At 38.6% G+C, this 22,179-nt stretch overlaps 1 protein-coding gene across 5 annotated transcripts in view; it reads right to left on the reverse strand.

Annotated features, from left to right (window-relative positions):
* ARHGEF6 (Rac/Cdc42 guanine nucleotide exchange factor 6) overlaps positions 1–22,179 on the reverse strand; it is a gene marked incomplete at its 5' end in the record, with an annotated part of 144,493 nt that overhangs the window by 63,660 nt on the left and 58,654 nt on the right. For all 5 annotated transcript variants that reach the window (XM_080652835.1, XM_080652834.1, XM_080652833.1 and 2 more), the window contains one exon: positions 4,917–5,011. In XM_080652835.1, coding sequence (XP_080508961.1) covers positions 4,917–5,011 — 95 coding nt within the window. The remainder of the gene's footprint in view (positions 1–4,916; positions 5,012–22,179) is intronic.

Consider the following 22,179-nt stretch of genomic DNA (forward strand, 5'->3'; position numbering starts at 1 on the left):
GACTGCGTTACCAGAGACATCAAGAAAGAAATAAAAAACATCATGGCAACAAATGACAATGAAAACACAACAATCCAAAATCTATGGGACACAGCGAAAGCAGTCTTGAGAGGGAACTTCATAACTCTACAAGCCTACTGCAAAAACACAAGAAACAATGGTAATAAATTACCTAACCCTACAACTCAAAGAGTTAGAAAGAGAGGAACAAGAAAAGCCCAGTGTAAGCAGAAGGAAGGAAATTATAAAGACTAGAGCGGAGATAAATGACATTGAGACCAAAAAAACAATACAAAAGATCAACAAAACCAAGAGGTGGTTCTTTGAAAGGATAAACAAGATTGATGAATCTCTAGCCAAGCTCCCCAAGAAGCAAAGAGAGAGGACCCAAATAAACAAAATCAGAAATGAAAGAGGTGAAATAACAACAGATCCCACTGAAATACAAAGATGGTTAAAAAATACTATGAACAACTCTATTCCAACAAACTGGACAGCTTGAAGGAAATGGACATATTCCTAGAAAAATATAACCTTCCAAAACTCAATCAGGAAGAATCTAAACATCTCAATAGGCCAATAACTATGGAAGAAATTGAAGCAGTCATCAAAAAGCTTCCAGCAAACAAAAGCTCGGGGCCAGATGGCTTCACAGGAGAGTTTTACCAAACATTCAAGGAATAACTAAAACCTATCCTCCTCAGACTATTCCAAAAAATTCAAGAGCAAGGAACACTTCCAAGCTCCTTCTATGAAGCCAGCATCATCCTAATACCAAAACCAGATAAAGACAATACAATGAAAGAGAATTACAGGCCAATATCGCTCATGAACATAGATGCCACAATACTCAATAAAATTCTAGCAAATCAGATCCAGCACTACATCAGAAAGATCATACACCATGAGCAAGTAGGATTTATCCCAGGAATGCAAAGATAGTACAATATCTGCAAATCAATAAACATGATATATCACATAAACAAATTGAGCGATAAATATCACACAGTCATATCAATTGATGCAGAAAAAACATTTGACAAAATCCAACACCCTTTCTTGATAAAAACTCTCAACAAGGTGGGAATAGAAGGATCATACCTCAACATAATAAAAGCTATATACGATAAACCCACAGCTAACATCATACTCAATGGGCAAAAACTAAAACCATTTCCCCTAAGAACAGGAACAATACAGGGATGCCCACTTTCACCACTCCTGTTAGACATAGTACTGGAAGTATTAGTCATTGCAATCAGACAAGAAGAAGAAATAAAAGGCATCCAAATTGGAAAAGAAGAAGTAAAGCTGTCCTTATTTGCAGATGACATGATATTGTACATAAAAAACACGAAAGACTCCATCAAAAAACTAATAGACTTAATAAATGAATTCGGCAATGTAGCAAGATACAAAATTAATGCCAAGAAATCTATGGCATTGCTATACACCAATAGTGAACTTACAGAAAGAGAGACTAAAAAAGCAATCCCATTTACCATCACACCAAAAAATTAAGATACCTAGGAATAAACTTAAGTAAGGAGGTAAAAGACCTATACGCAGAAAACTACAGGACACTGAAAAAAGAGATAGAGGAAGATGTAAACAGATGGAAGAACATACCATGTTCATGGATTGGGAGAATCAACATCATTAAAATGTTCATACTACCCAAAGCAATCTATAGATTCAATGCAATCCCCATTAAAATACCAATGGCATATTTCACAGACCTAAAATGAAGTCTCCAAAAATTCATCTGGAATAAAAAAAGACCCCAAATAGCCACAGCAATCCTGAGAAAGAAGATTAAGTAGGAGGGATCTCATTACCAGATTTCAAGCTGTATTGCAAAGCCACTGTTCTCAAAACAGCCTGGTACTGGCACAAGAACAGACATATAGATCAATGGAATAGAATAGAGAACCCATAAATCGACCCAAATCACTATGCTAAATTAATATTTGACAAAGGAGTCATGAACATACAATGGAGTCAAGACAGTCTCTTCAATAAATGGTGTTGGGAAAATTGGACAGATACATGCAAAAAAATGAAACTAGACCACCAACTTAAACCATACACAAAAATAAACTCAAAATGGATCAATGTATGACTTAAACATACGACGAGAAACCATAAAAATACTAGAGGAATCCACTGCCAGAAAAATCTCTGACATATGCCAAAGCAATTTCTTCACTGATACTGCTCCTAGGGCAATGGAAACTAAAGACAAAATAAACAAATGGGACTACATAAAAATAAAACGCTTTTGCACATCAAAGGAAACCATCAATAAAACAACAAGAAAGCCCACTGCATGGGAGAACATATTTGCCAATGATATCAACGATAAGGGTTTCATCTCCAACATTTACAGAGAACTCATGCAGCTTAACAAAAAGAAGATAAACAACCCAATCAAAAATGTGCAACTGATCTAAATAGACGCTTTTCAAAAGAAGACAGAAGGAAGGCCAAGAGACATATGAAAACCTGCTCATACTCACTAATCATCAGAGAGATGCAAATCAAAACAACAATGCGGTACCATCTCACACCTGTCAGAATGGCTATTATGAACAAATCAACAAATGACAAGTGCTGGCAAGTATGCGGAGAAAAAGGAACCCTCCTTCACTGCTGGTGGGAATGCAGAGTGGTGAAGCCACTGTGGAGAATAGTATGGAGTTTCCCCAAAAAACTAAAAATGGAACTCCCATTTGACCCAGTGATCCCACTTCTAGGAATATATCCCAAGAAAACAGAAACACGAATCAGAAAGAATATATGCACCCCTATGTTCATAGCAGCACAATTCACCATAGCTAAGATTTGGAAACAGCCTAAATGCCCATCAGCAGATGAGTGGATTAGAAAACTATGTTACATCTACACAATGGAATACTACGCTGCTATAAAAAAGAAGAAATTCTTACCATTTGCAGCAGCATGTATGGAACTGGAGAGCATTATGTTAAATGACATAAGCCAGGCAATGAAAGAAAAATACCACATGACCTCACTCATTTATGGAAAATAAAGAACATTATAACCTGATGAACAAAAAGATAGATACAGAGGCAGTAAAGCATCGAACAGACTGTCAAATTACAGTGGGAAGGCTGAGGAGTGTTGGGGAGGGAGGGAAATAGATCAACCAAAGGACTTGAATGCATGTATATAAGCACACCAATGGACATAAGACACTGCGGGGTTGCGATGAGGGCATGTCACAGGGGGTAGGGGAGGCTGGGGTAAGGTCAATGGGGGAAAAAAGGAGATATATGTACTAATATATGTAATATTTGAAACAATAATAAATAATAATAAAACCCACAAAAAAAGTGAAACCTTCAGCCAGCTTCCCTGGTTGTTACTTTATCACAGCCCCAAGAACTTGACTGTGAGCTTATTTGGCCCCTTCAGGATCAGACAATAAACAATCTGGTTTGGCTCAAATCACTCTGGGTTCTCCAGAAACTTACTATAACCATGTTTTGAATTTATTTGGTAACAGTTCAGTTCTAACTCAGGTCTCTCACCTCCTCTGACCTGGCTCTTCCTTTCCTTTCCTCGTACTGTTTCTCGATTACTAATCAGTCACTCCTTCATTTGAAATCTTACCATCTCCCCTCCCAGGGTTACCACTTTAGTGTCCCTCTCTTCCTCTGCCTGTCACCTCCAGAAAAATGAAAGGCACATTTCACTCGGTGGCAGGAGACAAAATGGTCCAATCTGGCCACTGACTGGTTGTGTGATGGGTACAGCAGAAAGTCTTTATGGACTTCAGTTTTCTTATTTATTTAGTGGGGACAGTCATTTCTTCCAGGGCACTGGACCCAATAATTCATTGAGGTTCCATTTAGCTCTAAGAACCATGATTCATAGAACACTTCATGTTTTACATAATAATGACAAAAGGCATTTTGTTGAATATGTTTAAACTCTTTCAAAACACAGGAATACAAAGTCCTTTCATACTGAAGTAAGATTCCCATAGTACCATGAAAATAACCAAGTGCGAAATTTAGCAAGACATTATGCCTAAGCAAACATGATTGGGAAAAAAGGGAGAAAAGTAGTGAAATATATTAAACTTTTTAAGCCTGAAGTCAATAGTTTAGGCAACTATCTAACAAAAATAAACTTACTAAAGTAAAAGAGGAGGCTTTTGTTTTCCATTATATGGACCAACTGCTAAATTTTCTATTTGACTTATAGATCATAATCTGTAGTAAAGATTAATAAATTAACATAAAAACACAAACAAATGCAGTGAGGCACTATTTGTTAAATATACTATTCCTACAAGCACACAAAAAATGAATGGCCAATATTTTTCATTTGTGAAAATTAAGTTTTCAATTTAGGCCTCAGACAATCACCTCAGGTTTCTAAGACCAGAATAAGTTTAGAACATTTTATTTAAAAAAAAATTTAGCATCTCTTTATCATTCACTTTTGCCTGGGTAAAATACTACTTTGAATTGTTCTTATGAACATTCATAAAATGCCATACTTTTTCCACTCTCAGCGCATGGGAAAGAGTTTCTGCTCTTGCAAGCAAAGGTCAGAGTGAGCAAAAGAATTTTCAGTTTATGTGCTTTCTGGATAAAAACACCAGCAAGCTCTTTTTCTGTGAGGTAAAACCAGATGTATGACTTAAAACATATAACATAAAAATTGTGAGAGACGGAAATGAAGATCTACTCATCCCTTCCACAGCCAGAAGAGAAAGAAAGCCAAGCTCTTTTCTGTTGCCTTGACCACGTTCTTAGCAACCTGTGATCTGTGGAAATTCTTCTAAAGGGCAATATCAATTATTCAGTGACATGAGAGCAATGACTCCAAATGTTGATGTTATCTTGCTTTATTTAGTGAGGAGTTTCAAATATAAATCTTACTTGTTATTGGACTGCAGGGGTCTTAAGTAAGTAACAAGAAGAGACTGAAGTTCTTTAGCATAATCTTTTTCAGTGTCTAGTATGTTCTGTAACACCTGTGGAGAAACAAAAATGAAGGCATTGTAATTGGCAGGACAGTCAGTCCAAGGTAAAATTATAACTTTAGATCTTTTAATCAAATTACTAGATCAACATCCCATTTACTCAGGCTAGCAGTGTAAGTAAGAAGCACAAAGTCTGAATGCACTTTGTTTCATTCTAGCAAACTACTTTTATAATTGCATCACAAGAAAAGTCTCAGCTAACAAAGGATCATTATTCTCATTTTATGTATGAAAAAATTGAGACCAGCTACCTTAATCCATAGAGCAGGTCCTTGAATAATGTTATTTTCTTCAAATCGTTATGTTAATGAGATGCTGTAGGAATCTAACTCTCATTTATATGAATTAGTCCAGTGGTCGCCAACTGGTGCTCCATGGACCACTGGTGGTCCGTGAGGTCCGAAAGGTTGGCGACTACTGATAGTCTATGGTAAAATTCGTTTTGTTATACATCATTTCATTTAAAGTCATAGAACCTCTCGACGGTGTTGTGAAGACTTACTGTAGAGATTCAATCAATATCAAGATAATATAACAATAACTAATGTCAAACATCACAAAAGATTTTTTAAGTTATGTTTTTGATAAGACCTTTAGGGAACAAAATCTGAGGACACTGAATTTTCAAACAGGGTTAAAACTGGTCTTTTCATAAAGATAAAAGGTGCTAGTCTGAACAATTCAAAGAGAAAAGGAAGCTGAAATGTGAGAAATTTAACAAGGGAAATAATACTTACCAGTATTATTACTGACAAACCAGTTAAATCCTATAGGCAAAACAAACAATGTACAAGCCCATAATTTCTCTTCCCCCATCAGTTCTAGCATCACACCCCATTTCCTAGCCTCTCTGGAGGCACCTACAGCTTTCACTTTGAGCTCCTAAGGATAACCAAGCTTACATTTTGATATATTTTCTCTTATATAGCCTAATTCATTTTTTTTATATTTAATATAATTTATTTTCTGAGATGATGGATGATAATTAAGTATTGTGGTAATCATTTCATAATTAAGTCAGGTCATTATGCTGTACACTTTATTTTTTTTATTTTTTTTATTTTAAATAAATCTTTATTCAGATTATTACAATTGTTTCTCCTTTTTCCCCCATAGCTCCCCTCCACCCAGTTCCCACCCCACCTTCTGCCCTTACCTCCCCCCCACTGTCCTCATCCATAGGTGTATGATTTTTCTCCAGTCTCTTCCTGAACCCCCATATCCCTTTCCCCCTGAGAATTATCAGTCCACTCCCTTTCTATGCCCCTGATTCTATTATATTCACCAGATTATTCTGTTCCTCAGGTTTTTAATTCACTTGATTTTTAGGTTCGCTTGTTGATAGATATGTATTTGTTGTTCATAATTTTTCTCTTTACTTTTTTCTTCTTCCTCTTCTTTAAGAATACCTTTCAGCATTTCATATAATACTGGTTTGGTGGTGATGAACTCCTTCAGCTTTTTCTTATCTGTGAAGCTCTTTATCTGCCCTTCAATTCTGAATGAAATCTTTGCTGGGTAGAGTAATCTTGGTTGTAGGTTCTTGCTATTCATCACATTGAAAATTTCTTGCCACTCCCGTCTGGCCTGCATAGTTTCTGTTGAGAAATCAGTTGACAGTCGTATGGGTGCTCCCTTGTAGGTAACTAACTGTTTTTCTCTTGCTGCTTTTAATATTCTCTCTTTGTCTTTTGCTCTTGGCATTTTAATTATGATGTGTCTTGGTGTGGTCCTCTTTGGATTCCTTTTGTTTGGGGTTCTGTGCGCTTCCTGGACTTGTAAGTCTATTTCTTTCACCAGGTGGGGGAAGTTTTCGGTCATTATTTCTTCAAATAGGTTTTCAGTATCTTGCTCTCTCTCTTCTTCTGGCACCCCCATAATTCTGATGTTGGTATGCTTGAAGTTGTCCCAGAGTCTTCTTACACTATCTTCAACTTTTTGGATTTGTTTTTTTGCTTTTTGCTTTTTCGGTTGAGTGTTTTTTGCTTCTTTGTATTTCAATTCTTTGACTTGATTCTTGTGTTCCTCTAGTCTGTTTTTGGGTCTCTGTATAATATATTTTATTTCAGTCAGTGTATGTTTAATTTCTAGTTGGTCCTTTTTCATATCTTCGAGGGTCTCGTTATATTTATCAGCCTTTTCTAGGATATTCTTGAAAACCTTATAACCGTGGTTTTGAATTCTATATCCAGTCGTTTGTTTTCCTCCATTTCTTTCGTTTGTGATCTGTTTCTTTGACGCCGCATTTTCACTGCTTCCCTGAGTTGGTAGGGTAAATTTGTGTGCTAGGTTTCCTATATGGCCCAGTGGGTCGGCCTCCCCAGTTAACCTGAGGTGGACACTCTTGGTGCACCCCTTTGTGGACTGTGTGTACAGCCTTGTTGTAATTAAGTCTTGATTGTTGTTGGTATCACTGGGAGGAATTGACCTCCAGGCCAGTTGGCTGTAAGGATCAGCTGTGTCTATGCTGGGAGAAGTTCGGTGCTGGAGACAGCCTTATAGGATTAGACTTGCCAAATTGCAATAGCCTCTGTGCTCAGCTTGGATGGGGTGGAGTCTCAGGGCGGAGCAGACAGTCTTGGCTTCCCATCAGCCTTGCCCTTGAGCGCACGCGCAGACCTCTGCCTTCCCCGGTTCCCGAGTCTCTGCCCGAGAGTCCAGTCTCCCCCCACAAGAGCGTGGGTCCCCAGGGGCTCGTCTGGAACCGGGGTTCAGTGCAGTCAGAACTGGGGCCCAGTGCAGTCAGGAGCCTCCGACTCCCTTCCACTAGGGAAAGCCTGTGGCAACCTCCGCAGCCTTTGTGTGCACTGGCACGCGCGCTCCTTCAGATCTCTGCCTTCCCCGGCTCCCGAGTCTCCGCCCGAGAGTCCAGACTCCCCCCGTAAGAGCGTGGGTCCCCAGGGGCTCGCCCAGAACTGGGGTTCAGTGCAGTCAGAACTGGGGTTCAGTGCGGTCGGGGGCTTCCTTCCCCCTTCCGCCAGAGAAAGTCAGCCAGGTTCTCAGCCGCCCTTCCTCTCTGCGCGCACAAAGCCCCTTTGCCGTACCTGCAATTCTCTGTGAGCTTTTCTCTTTCCTTCTAGTTGTAGAATTTCCACTCAGCCAGCTTTCCTGTGGTTCTGGATGGTGTCCATTTTGTCTTTTAGTTGTAGTTTTGAAATTGTTGTGCGAGGCAGCAGTTTAGGTGCTTACCTTTGCCTCCATCTTGGTTTCTATCTAGCCTAATTCTTTAAACAAAAAAATCATTGAATGTCTAGTCAATGCCAAATGCCATGTTGTCCCCAGGGAGTTTCCACTCTATTTGTAGAGGGAGATATTAAACAAGACAATGAGGGATCACAAGACAATGTAAAGCATTCTTAGCTAGGAGAGGCCCCTGAGCCTACCAATATGCCAGATATATACTCACAAGACAATGCATGATGTCCTGCTTTTGAAAGACCAAATAAACAATGCAAGTAGAGCCCAGGTAGAAGTGAGCTTTTTGGGAATCAACTGGTCTAGAGGGTGTTCATCCACACTTTGCTATTGACTGACAGGTTGCTTCAAATTTAAGGCTTTGCTCACCTCATCTCAAATCATGACATTTCATCTACCTCCAGCGACCATTGTGAAGAGATAGTAAAACACTGTACAGGTAGGTGCTGGGTGAGTGGGAAACAGTCCAAGCAATTTAAGGGGTTAAAAAGGTTTCTGAATGGCAGCAGTGTTGACATTTCAGACAAGATAATTCTTTGCTGTGAGGGGATGCCCTGTGCACTATAGGATATTGAGCAGCATCCTATATCCACTGGATGCCACTTTCATGCCACCCCCTACTCCAGTTATGACAACCAAAAATGTCTCTAGACATTGTCAAATGTCACCGGAAGGGTAATATCACTCCCTATTTAAGAACTGCTGGATTAGAAGAACACAGGACACTGGGTGGCTTCAAAAACTGGGGATTATAATCAGAGAAAAACAAATACCATATGATTTCACTTATATGTGGAATCTAATGAACAAAATAAAGTGACAAACAAAATAGAACCAGTGGTATAGATACATGGAAAAAACTGACAATTGTCAGAGTGAAGAGGGGAGGGGGGACTGGATGAAAGAAGGTGAAGGGATTAACCAAAGAACATGTACACTGAGTGGCCAGATTATTATGATCTCTGAATGCATAATAACTCTGGCCATTTAGTGTATATCCTATATAATAAAAGGCTAATATGCAAATTGTCCCCTCGACCAAGAGTTCGACCAGCAGGCAGGCCGGCCAACCGCCCATGTCCCCTCCTGCTGGCCAGGCTGGCCGGACCCCACCCATGCATGAATTCATGCACCGGGCCTCTAAAATATATATATACTGAGTGGCCAGATTATTATGCGTTCAGAGATCATAATAATCTGGCCACTCAGTGTATGTATGCCACATACACACAAACAACAGTGTGGTGATGGCCAAAGGGAAGGGGGCTGGGGCTGGGTGAAGGCTGGCAAAGGGGTAGAAAATGGAGATATGGGTATCTGTAATAAGGTCAACAATAAAAAGCAAAATAAAATAAAAAGCTGGGACTTAAATGGTAGCCCTTCCTCCCCAGCCACTAATGTCTACTCTCAGTTCCTCTCTTCCTCAGAAACTATTCTTTAAAGTTATAAATGTAAATCCAGGGGCCTGGTGGAACTAATGCTCTCTGAAACTAATCCAATAATGAAATAGAAATGTCACCCCTATACAAAGTCTAAGCACAATAAAGGGAATTAGAAACTAACTTGAGATTAATTTTCAAAAACACATAAAAAACCATATGGAAAGCAGTTAAAGCAGTGCTTAGGAGACAAATATATAGCTGTGAATCCCATCAAATAATGGCAATATATATATATATATATATATATATATATATATATATATATATATCAACAAATGAATCTAAAAGTCAAAAATAAACAAACAATGAATCTAATGAACAAAATAAACTGATGAATAAAATAGAATCAGAGACATGGAAGCATGGAACAGACTGACAAATATCAGATGGAAGCAGGGAGGAGGGCGGGATGAGATTAACCAAAGATCTTACCTATGGACACAGACAGTAGGGTGGTGAAGACCTGGGGCGGGGCGGAAACCAGGTGGAGGTGGGGGGGCAATGGAGGGAAGAGGAGGACATCTGTAATACTCTCAACAATAAAGACTTAAAAATTAAATTAAAAAGCCAAAAAAAAAGATGAATTTGGACTTCTGGTTTCCAGTCTTGCATTTAAGAAGCTTGTAAGTCATTACTCTATCCTAATAACAAGTAAATAGCTGAACAAACTGAAAGAAAACTTATCTTCTCTTATATCTGTCAGTGAATTGTGGTCATGGGGAAAACACTACTCCCCAAATTGGAGAAACAGACAGAAAGATACAGAGAATCAAAACTTGCTAGAGAGGAAACCCAGGAGCAGAAGTCTCCATGGGAATTGGTACCTGGGTAGGAAAACCTGAACTGAAATGATGAATAGCTGGGGACTGAATGCAAAACAGTATGAAAGTTAAAAATTCCAGGGGCCCAGTCACAGGGGAGTATACCCACACTTTTGTGAGTTTTACTTTCAGTAGCTCTAAAGGGTTCTCACAATGAAGATAGGAGGAGAATCGCACTCAAGCTTCAGTAAATTCTGTTTTTTGTAACAAGGTTTCCTCTCAAGAGAGCAATAATTTTACCATAACCTAATCTATTGGGGTTTTATCAGAGCCTAACATGTCTAGGAGAAGGGAAATACCTAATTCTGGTCTTGAAGTCCCACCTAAGGGAGGAAAAAGAAAAAAACTGAGAAGTGCTGGTGAGTCTTACAATCTAAGGACATAAGCTCACCAAAAGACGGAGAACAAATCATAGGACCTTAAAACACTTCCTCACACCTCACCATCACATTACTAAAGACCTATTTACTACAATTCCTTTTACCTAGTACATCATGTCTGGTTTCCAACAAAAAAATTACAAAGCATACTAAAAGGCAAAAAACACAGCTTGAAGAGACAGAGCAAACATTAGAATGAGAGTCAAATATGGCAGGAATGTTGGCGTTATCAAACCAGAATTTTAATGTAACTATGATTAATATGCTAAGACCGGTAATAGTGAAAGTAGATAACATACAAGAACAGATTGATATCATAAGCAGAGAGAAATACTAAGAAAGAATAAAAATGAAATGCTGGGAAAAAAAAACAATAAAAGAAATGAAGAATGCCTTCCATGGGTTCATTAGTAGGCTGAGCCACTGAAGAATCTCTGAGCTTGAAGGTATGTCAATAGAAACTCCTAAAACGTAAAAGCAAAATAGGAAAAAAAAAGACTGAAAAATTGGAACAGAATACCTGAAAACTGGGGGACAATTCCTAACAATGTGTGATAAGAATACCAAAAGAAAGAGAAAAGGGAACAGAAGAAACATTTGAAACAATGACAGAATTTCCCTAAATTAATGTTAGACACAGAACCACAGATCCAGAAAGCAGAATAAATGCTCCCCCTACTCCCGCCCCACCCCCCAAAAAACACCTAGTCATATTGTTTTCAGAAATATCAAAGATAAAGAAAAAATCTTAAAAGAAGCCAGAGGTAAAAAAAACAGCTTACCTATAGAGGATCTAAGATAATAATTATATTCCACTTCTCTTTAGAAACCATGCAATTAAGAGGAGAATGGAGTGAAATATTTAAAGTGTTGAGGGGGAAAAAACCACCACCAACCTGGAATTCTGTATCTTGTGAAACTTTTTTCAAAAGTCAAGGAGCAATAGAGACTTTATCAAGTATACAAAAATTGAGGGAAAATTTTTCCAGTAGACCTGCCTTACAAGAAATATTTTTTAAAACTTCTTCAGATCCCTAGCCAGTTTGGTTCAGTGAATAGAGCGCCAGCCTGCAGACTGAAGGGTCCCAGGTTTCATTCTGGTCAAGGGTACATGCCCCGGTTGCAGGCTCAATCCCCAGTGGGGGCCATGCAGGAGGCAGCTGATCAATGATTCTCTCTCATCATTGATGTTTCTATCTCTCTCTTCCTCTCCCTTCCTCTCTGAAATCAATAAAAATATATTTTAAAAAAAAAACTTCAAAGAGAAGGAAAATACAAAAGGTCAGAAACTCAAAAAGCATGGGGGAAGGAGTAAGTGAAGGTAAAGTAAAAACTTATTTTTCTTATTCTTAGTCGATCTAACAGATAAGTTTATTCAAAATAACAATAGAAATAAAAATAATAGATCATATATGCTTATATATAATGCTGATGTGCACTTATGTACTAGTATAAGTGAAATGGATGAAAAAAATGATCAGAGGGTGGGAGGAAGGAATTAGGAATATGTTGTTATTATGAGGTACTTGCACTACCTGTAAAGCCGTACAGTATTATTTAAAAGTGGACTTGGACTAATTCTTTTTTTGTCTATGTCTTCCTTTTTTTTAATTTCTTTATTGATTAAGGTATTACATATGTGTCCTTATTCCCCCATTACCCCCCACCTCCCATTTATGCCCCCACCCCCCTGTTGTCTGTGTCCATTGATTAGGCTTATATGCCTGCATATAAGTCCTTTGGTTGATCTCTCCCCCTTACCCCCACCATCCCCTACCTTCCCTGAGGTTTGACGTTCTGATTGATGTTTCTCTGTCTCTGGATCTGTTTTTGTTCATCAGTTTATGTTGTTCATTATATTCCACAAATGAGTGAGATCATGTGATATTTATCTTTCTCTGCCTGGCTTATTTCACTTAGCATAATGCTCTCCATCTCCATCCATGTTGTCGCAAATGGTAAGAACTCCTTCTTTTTTACTGCAGCATAGTATTCCATTGTGTAGATGTACCACAGTTTTTTAATCCACTCATCTGCTGATGGGCACTTAGGCCGTTTCCAAATCTTAGCTATGGTGAATTGTGCTGCTATGAACATAAGGGTGCATATATCCTTTCTGATTGGTGTTTCTAGTTTCTTGGGATATATTCCTAGAATTGGGATCACAGGGTCAAACTGTAGGGCAATCACTAAAAAAAAGTAAAACAAACAAACAACAAAAAAAGTAAAACAATTTCTAGAAAGGCACAAACTACCAAAACTGACTCACAAAAAAATTAGAAAATCTGAGTAGATCTACAACAAGTAAAGAGGTTGAGTTACTATTCAAAACAACTTGCCATAAGTTATAGCTTAGGATGAGATGGCTGATTCTACCAAAAGTTTAAAAAACGCATACCAATCCTTCACAAATGTTTAAAATCTTGTAAAAGAAGTGCAAAGTTAGAGTGCACACTTTCCAATTTCAAAACTCACTGCAAAACTATAGTAACAAGAAAGTTTAGTACTGGCATAGGATAGTTACATAGATCAATGGAATAGAATTGAGCAACCAGAAATGAACCTATGGTCAATTGATTTTTGACAGGCATAACATAACAAAACACTTCAATAGGGAAAAAAATAGCCTTTTCAACAAATGGTGTTGGGACCATTGGATATCTACATGCAAAAGAAAGAATTTGTATTCCTATTTCACACCATATACAAAAATTAACTCAAAATTGATTCAAGTCTTAAAATTACAAAACTTTAAATGAAAACAAAGAAGGAAATCTTCATGACCTTGGATTTGTCCATGAAATCTTGGATGACACCAAAAGCACAAGCAGAAAGAGAAAAAAGAGAGAAATTAGAATTTATGATAATTTAAAAATCTGTGTGACAAAAGGACATTATCAAAAAAGTGAAAAAGGCCTAATGGGTTTGGCTCAGTGGTTAGAGCGTTGGCCTGTGGACTGAAGGGTCCCAGGTTCGATTCCAGTCAAGGGCATATACCTTGATTGTGGGCACATCTCCAGTAGGGAGTGTGCAAGAGGCAGCTGATCGATGTTTCTAATTATCTATCCCTCTCCCTTCCTCTCTGTAAAAAATCAATAAAATATATTTTTTTAAAAAGTGAAAAAACAACCCATAGAATGGGAGAAATATTTACAAATTATACATCTGATGAGGAATATATAAAAAAACTCTTACAACTCAACAATAAAAATAAACAAAAGTTGGGAAAATATTTGAATAGACATTTCTCCAAAGAAGATATACATGTGGCCAATGAGCACACAAAAACATGCTCAAAATCATTAAACACTAGGGAAATGCTAATCAAAACCACAATGAGATACTACTTCACACTCATTAGAGTGGTTATAAGAAAAAGAAAATATACCATAAGTGTTGTTGAAAAGGTGGAGAAACTGGAACCCTCATACATTGCTAGTGGGAATGTTAAAAAGTGTAGCTGCTGTGGAAAACAGTTTACCAGTTCCTCAAAAAGTTAGATGTAAAGTTACCAAATGACCCAGCAATTCCACTCCTAGGGAAATGAAAACATATGTCCATACAAAAATTTGCACATGAATTTTCACAGCAGCATTATATATATATATATATATATATATATATATATATATATATATATATATATATATATAAAGGCAGTGACCATAATGACCAAAGGATTGACCGAACACCAGAAGTCAGTCCTGCAGTCAGTGCTGGGTTACCGTGGTGACCCAGCACTGACTGCTGCCACTGCGGGTACAGTCATCCACCACTGACTGCTAAGGGGGCTGCGGATCAGGCCCAGACAGAGGCCTGGAGAGAGAAGCAGGGTCTGATCTGTAGCCTCTGTGGCAGCTGTTGATCAGCCCTTGCCTCTCTCTTTCTCTCCGGGCCTGGCCAGCAGCGCACCTCTCTTTCTCTCTGGGCCTCTGCAGGGGCTGCTAATCAGCCCCGCCTCTCTGATCAGGCCCAGAGACAGGCCCAGAGACTCTGACTGGCATAGAAACCAACCAATCAGAACCAAATCTGGGTGAACTGCGAGGAGCCAATGGCTGCCTAGGAGGTGGAGCTTTTGATGCTGACTGGCATAGAAACCGACCAATCAGAACCTAATCTGGGTGAACTGTGAAGGCAGAACCTAAGGTGGGGGCTGAGGAGGGGTTTTAAGGCAGTTGGGGGTGAGATCAGGCTGGCAGGGGAGGGCAGTTGGGGGCAACCAGGCTGGCAGGGGAGGACAGTTGGGAGTGATCAGGCAGGCAGGCAGAGGCAGTTAGGGGCAATCAGGCAGGCAGGCAGGTGAGGGGTTAGGAGCCAGCAGTCCCAGACTGGAGAGGGTGCAGGCTGGGCTGAGGGAACCTCCCCTCCCCCTGCATGAATTTTGTGCACCGGGCCACTAGTTTATAATAACCAACAAGTGGAAATAATTCAAAGGTCCATCAACTGATGAATGGATATACAAAACCTGGTATATCCATATGATGGAAGATTATTCAGCCATAAAAAGAAAGGAAGTACTGACACATTCTATAGCATGGATGAACCTTGAAAACAATTATGCTAAGTGAAAGAAGTGAGACACAAAAGAACAATTATTATACGAAATGTCCAGAATAGGCAAAATCCATAGAAACAACAAGATTAGTGGTTGTCAAGGGCTTGGAGAAAGTACCTGCTAATGGGTACAGAATTTCTTATTAGGGTGGTGAAAATGTTATAAAATAAGCTAGTAGTGATCACACAACTCTGTTAATTTACAAAAAATCAGTGAATTTTACACTTTTAAATGGTAAGTTTAAAAGTGGTATGTGAATTATATGTCAATAAAGCTGCTATTTTAAAAAAATCAAAGCACAAATTTCTCATTTGTCAATAAAACCTTCTGTTTATTTCTGACTTCAAGTCTTTATACAGTATCATGTCCCTCTAACTCAAATTTGTCCATCAATATAGCTCTCTGCCCAACTGTGCTGTTGTTCACTGCAATACCTCAAGTAATTACTTACACTCATGTATTCATATTTATATTCTTAGAAATGGAAAGAACTGCACTAGAATTCAATGGTACCATATTATACTAAGCAAAATGTAAAGCTCATATTCATATTGCTTTATTAACAATATTTGTTTTTCTATATTATTTGTATAGGGGGGAAAGCTGGTGACATACTTTCTCACTTTTATTCAGGAAGGAATCAAGTTATCTAATCATTTCCTTTTGTTCACATTTTTCTAAAAAGCCCAGGTTTGATTGCCCAGCCAGTGGTTGAGCATCAACCTATGAACCAGGAGGTCATGGTTTGATTCCCAGTCAGGGCACATGCCTGGGTTTCGAGCTCAGTCCCCAGTGGGGGAATGGAGGGTGCGTGCAGAAGGCAGCAGATCAATGATTCGCTTTCATCATTGAGTTTTCTATCTTTCTCTCCCTCTCCCTTCCTCTCTGAAATCAATAAAAATATATTAATAAATAAATAAATAAATAAATAAATAAATAAATAAATAGACCATGTTTGGTAATGAGCCATGCACATCCTTACCCTCCTTTTAAGCACTGTTGTCTATAACTGTCACACTACCAAAATTATAATGTCTGTTGAAAAAAAGAAAAACAAAATAAAAAACCAAACAAAATAATCTTTGCCTGAAGGGAATTTTCAAATTAGAAAAAATCACAGATATTATTTACATCCTAAAATGTGATTTGTATATTGTAATAACTATGTATGGTGTCAGGTGGGTACTAGACTTATCAAGATGATCACATCACAAGGCATATAAATGTCTAATTACTATGTTATTCACCTGAAATTAATATAGTATTGCATGTCAACTGTAATTGAAAATTTAAAAATCATATTGACATATTTAAAAATGTGATTTTTAAAACAATTAAACAACTTTGTAATTTATAAAACAATATAAGAAACTTTAATTCCATGGTTGCTATCATTCAACCTCCCTCTCCCCATTGAAACAGCTTTATCATTTTAACTTCCTTTAAAATGCTATTATCTGGGGCTCCTTTATTTCTTTATTTTTTAATTTTAGTGTCCCAGTGCATGAATTCATGCACATTGAAAGGAAATTAATTAGAAGAAATATCTTAATATCGCTATTTGCATCTTGCTAATGAAAAGAAAATAGGATTATACCGAGTCTCCTATCTACCTACTCCAGGACTTCTGTGAGGATCAAATGAGATGAGGCATGGGAAAACACTTCACAAATACTTGGTTAAACTGTAAAATGTTTGCACCTGGCTATAAAACAAGTTGGGTTCCTGGGCTGAAGAAATTCCAAGGATGCTATTTGCTAGGGAGAGGAAGCCAGGTGTTGCTATGTGACATCATTACCCAGCGCCCACAGCCACCGTTTCCAGGCTGGGCTGGTCTGTGGGACACATTTTGCGCCATGGGGTCTTGGCAGCGTTGGCTGCAAATTGGTGGGGTGTTGCTCTAGGGTGGTGGTGGGACCTGTGTCCCACTTGGGGGAAGCCGAGTGTTGGTTTGTTGGCACCAGGTCCATGGTGCCGTTTATTTTTAAATGGTCAGTGTGTGTCATGGCAGCTCCTGCATTGAGTGTCTGCCCCCTGGTGGTCAGTGTGCGTCATAGCTATGGGTCGGATGGACAGACACTTAGCCTTTTATATACATAGATAGATTACAGTTGACATTTAATCTTATTTTGTATTAGTTTGAGGTGTACTATCTGGGGCTCTCGTAAAAGAAATCACTAAGACTTTACAAGAAAGGTACCAACTGTCCTGTTTCAGTGGGTTTACTTGCTTGGTGAGGCAGCACACTTTTGAGGAGTTCGATCTCGAAACCACTAGCATGGGACACACAGAAGGCAAAGGTGAGGTATTCAAGGAGACATTTCCTGGGCCTTTGAGTGAGTTCTGGAGAGCTAAACAGAACATGTACATTGAATTCATATTGTTACCAGTTTTGAGGGTGGCTGAATGCTGAATTTATAAAACTAAATTGATAAGGGTAATTAATGATTCCTTCATTAAATAATGCAAAAAAAGTTTTGAATGGTAATGCATTAAATAATACTGTCCATTCTGTGGTTTGAGAGGTAGACATGCTCATCAGGGTGAATGTTTGGGATTCTTTCCCAAATTTGCTTGGAAATTTATTGCTTTTCTCAATCTCAAAAGACCAACTGATTAACTTCTGATACTGGTTCTTTATTTTTGAAACCACAGGGCATCTACTGTAAAGGATAAAAAGGGAAGCAGACAGAGAAGGCTATGTACTCCAAAACAGAAGGCCTCAGTGGTGAGTCAGAAGGCAAGGAGATTGGCAGGCCAACCAACTTCAGAGCAGTACAATTTGATCGAAATGAAATCCATTCAAATTTACTAAAATAGACCGTGTCCAGACATTGCCTTTGCTTCCCTGACTCTGTCTTCACAAGGACAACCGAGTATCCTTTTGTTCAATTAATCTTTGACTAAATTCAGAACAAAACAGATGTTGAAAAGCCATAGAAAAAGAGGTGAAGGCCTTTTGTACCTCCATCCTAGGCTATTGATTTTCCAATAAAATATATTTCCTACATTTTCTGGAAAGTCTTTAGAGTGAGTTCATTTTTTTTTATAACTCTGAGGGAAACAGTCATATAAGAATGAAGACATTCTTTTATGGGGCTAATATGTATAAACAAAGGCTGAAGATAGAGATATGAAAACTATGATGGCCCCAGGAAAACTTAAATCAAATAAAAAACATCATAGTATAGGACTTCTAAGATAATTATGATGCCTGTAAAAATGAGTTAATGTCGGTAACATCTTATGAGACTGAAAAAAGAAACATATTAATGTTATATCTGACTTATATTCCAGTAGAGCCACCCATTTACATTCAAGTGCAGTAATTGACTTCACAGCTCCAAGTCCTTGGCTCTCACAAAACAGGCAGCACTATCCCCCATTATTGATAGATAGACTCTGCAAAATACTATCATCTCTTCTTTCTACTTCCATCCCTCAGATGAAAGAGATATATGGGAGAGTAAGACAGGAAATCGGTAGGTAAAAACAAAGAGGGAATATGGCTAAAGAATAAATGGATAGTGAGGTAGTTTAGGCTGTTGGATTTTTAAAAGGTGGATGCACAGAGGATTTTCAGGGCAGTGAAAATACTCTGTATGATACTATAATGATAGATACATGTCATTATACATTTGTCCAAACCTATAGAATGTGCAACACTAAGAGTGAACCCTAATGTAAACTACGCACTCTGGGTGATAATGATGTTTCGATGTAGAGTTTTCATTTGTAACAAATGCACCACTCTGGTGGGAGATGCTTATAGTGGGGGAGGCTGTGCACGTGTGTGGGCAGGGAGCATATGAAAAAATCTCTGTACCTTCCACTTAATTTTGCTGTGAACCTAAAACTGCTCTAAAAATATAAAGTCTTTTTAAAAGGCGGGGGGGGGGGGGGGCTGATAAGCACTGAAAAAGGTAGAGAAAATTCAGGGTAGGAGCAAGTGGGTAGATAAATGAGTGAGAGAGAAAATGGGGGTAAGCAGAATGTGGGTGGCAAAAGCAAGGATTCCAGGTTTCCTGGGATTTTTATGTGATTAGCATGCCACAGACTTCTTCCCACCGTTCCAATTTCATGTAGGTTCTGTGAGAAATACCCCTTAGGCATCTGTCACAAGTTATAATACAGTAGAAGAAAGTTAGAAAAAATAAATAATACTAGTCATTATTGACTATATTTTTCTAGCTGGATGTAGGGAAATATCACCTCTCATTCTGCAGACAGATGCTCATTTCCAGAGCTGAATATTAGTCTGTGAGTCCAGCCTATTTGTGGCAGCACAAAGAATAGCAATCTTAAAGTGAGCTACACCAGTTGCAATGAATAAAGAATTCCACCTTCAGAGGGACATCTGGATGGGGAAGAAATGGATTGTAGTCTACACTATGAACTGTAGGGATGGATTGTAGGCAAGTACATTCCTGCCTGGGTGAATCTGCTCATATAGATCCCCTTGTCTGAATTCTCTTTCAGCTTATCTCTGCTTATCTGTCTCCTGACACACCTAGAATCCTATCTCTTCCATGCAACCTATCTCTTTATTGGTTCTCAAACTTTAGTTCAGTGAACATCCAAATCACCTGGGGTGGGGGAAGGATAAGAAAGAGGCTGAGGGAATTGTTAAAATGCCTTTTCCTGGGATCTGTGGCCAGAGATTCTGATGTAGCAAGTGTGGTGTGGGGCCCAGAGTTCTACAGTTTTAACAACCTCTCAGGGGCTTCTGATGCAAAGGATCCCCAACCACATTTGGAGAAACTCATTTTAGGACCTTTTATCAATTTATATCATTCTCTGCCATGTGGCTTATGCTATCATGTCTGTACTGTCTTTACAATAAGATTATGGGTGTCAAGAGCTAAGTGCTGCATACAAACTAAGCCTGACAACTAATATAGATTCCTTTTTCTGTTCTTTATTTTTTCAGGTTTTTTTTTTTGAGATATAACTGACAAAGAAAACTGTATATATTTAATATATACAATTGATGCTTTAATATATGTATGTATTGTAAAATGATTACAATTAAGCTAATTAACACACCCATCACCTCACATAGTTACCATTTTCTTTTGTTGTTGTTCTTTATTTTTTTAATCCCTCCTGGCATATAACATCAAGTTAAAATGGGCAAAAAAGGACAATGAAGAGAAGGTAATTAGAAAAATAATTACTGCCCTGACTGGATTGGCTCAGTGGATAGACCGTCAGCCTATGGACTGAAAGGTCCCAGGTTCGATTCCGGTCAAGGGCACGTACCTTGCTTGTGGGCACAGCCCCAGTGGGGGGTGTGCAGGAGGCAGCTGATCAATGTTTCTCTCTCATCGATGTTTCTAGCTCTCTATCCCTCTCCCTTCCTCTCTGTAAAAAATCAATAAAATATATTTTTTTAAAAAAGAAAAATAATTACTAAAAAAATGCTTTTTTTTCAATGGTGAGAGAAGTTTAACAAATTACATTGAATTTTGAGGACAATGAAAGAATCAAGGTCAGGGACAGCAAAAGCCTCCACTGGCCTTCCATGTCCCTAAAGGATGCTAAACTCCCATTCAAAATAACAAGCCAGGAGTGACAAAGCCTCAGTCAGACACATTAAACATGCCTCATTGCAGATGCTGGTATGAACTGGGTGCCTAAAGCCATTTGATCACACTGAAGAATTTAACATTTAAAATTGCTGTGTCACCAGAATCACTCCAAGGCCTGAATGGGCCTGAAATCCATGGATAATTTCTTGGAAACTTGAAAAGAGGGGAAGAATGTCTGAACACTTGCAAATTCTAAGAGTTCTCTATCCTGTCCAAGTTTATTGGATGTGATGGTTAATCTTATGTATCAACTTGACTGGTTCACAAGGTGCCCAGATCAATCATTATTTCTGGGTGTGTCTGTGAGGGTCTTTCCAGAAGAGATGAATCAATAGACTAAAGAAAGCAAATTGCCTTGCTTGTGTGGGTGTGCATCATCTAATCTGTTGAGAGCCTGAATAGAACAAAAAGGTGGATGAAGGCAGAGTACACTCTCTGTCTGACTGCTTCAGTTGGGACATCAGTCTTCTGTTCTCAGAAAGGAACTTACACTATTGGTTCTGATGCTTTTCAGGCCTTTGGACATCTTTCCAGGGTCTCCAGCTTGCAGATGACAGATTGTGGGACTTCTGAGCCACCATAGTTATGTAAGCCAATTCCTTATAGTAAATCATTGGTTCTGTTTTCTGGAGAACCCTGACTAATAATACACAGGACCAAAGTAAAGGGAACATGTGGACCTTCAAGGACTCACTGAATGAAAGAGTCTAAAAACATGTTTGGTCAGAGAAATATTGTCAGGGTGTGAGGATAGAAAAATCTCCATAGGCCCTGGCCAGTGGCTTAGTTGGTTAGAGCAGTGGTCAGCAAACCACGGCTCGCGAGCCACTTGCGGCTCTTTGGCCCCTTGAGTGTGGCTCTTCCACAAAATACCACGGTCTGGGCGAGTCTATTTTGAAGAAGTGGCATTAAAAGATGTTTAAGTTTAAAAAATTTGGCTCTCAAAAGAAATTTCAATCGTTGTACTGTTGATATTTGGCTCTGTTGACTAATGAGTTTGCCGACCACTGGGTTAGAGTATTGTCCCAATATGCCAAGGTTGTGGATTTAATCTCCAGTCAGGGTACATACAAGAAGCAACCAACGAATGCATAAATAAGTAAAACAACAAATTGTTCTCTCTCTCCCTCTCTCTCTCTCTCTCTCTCTCTCTCTCTCTCTCTCTCTCTCTCTCA

Source organism: Plecotus auritus (genome assembly GCF_963455305.1).
Source record: "Plecotus auritus genome assembly, chromosome: X".
Taxonomy (NCBI): domain Eukaryota; kingdom Metazoa; phylum Chordata; class Mammalia; order Chiroptera; family Vespertilionidae; genus Plecotus; species Plecotus auritus.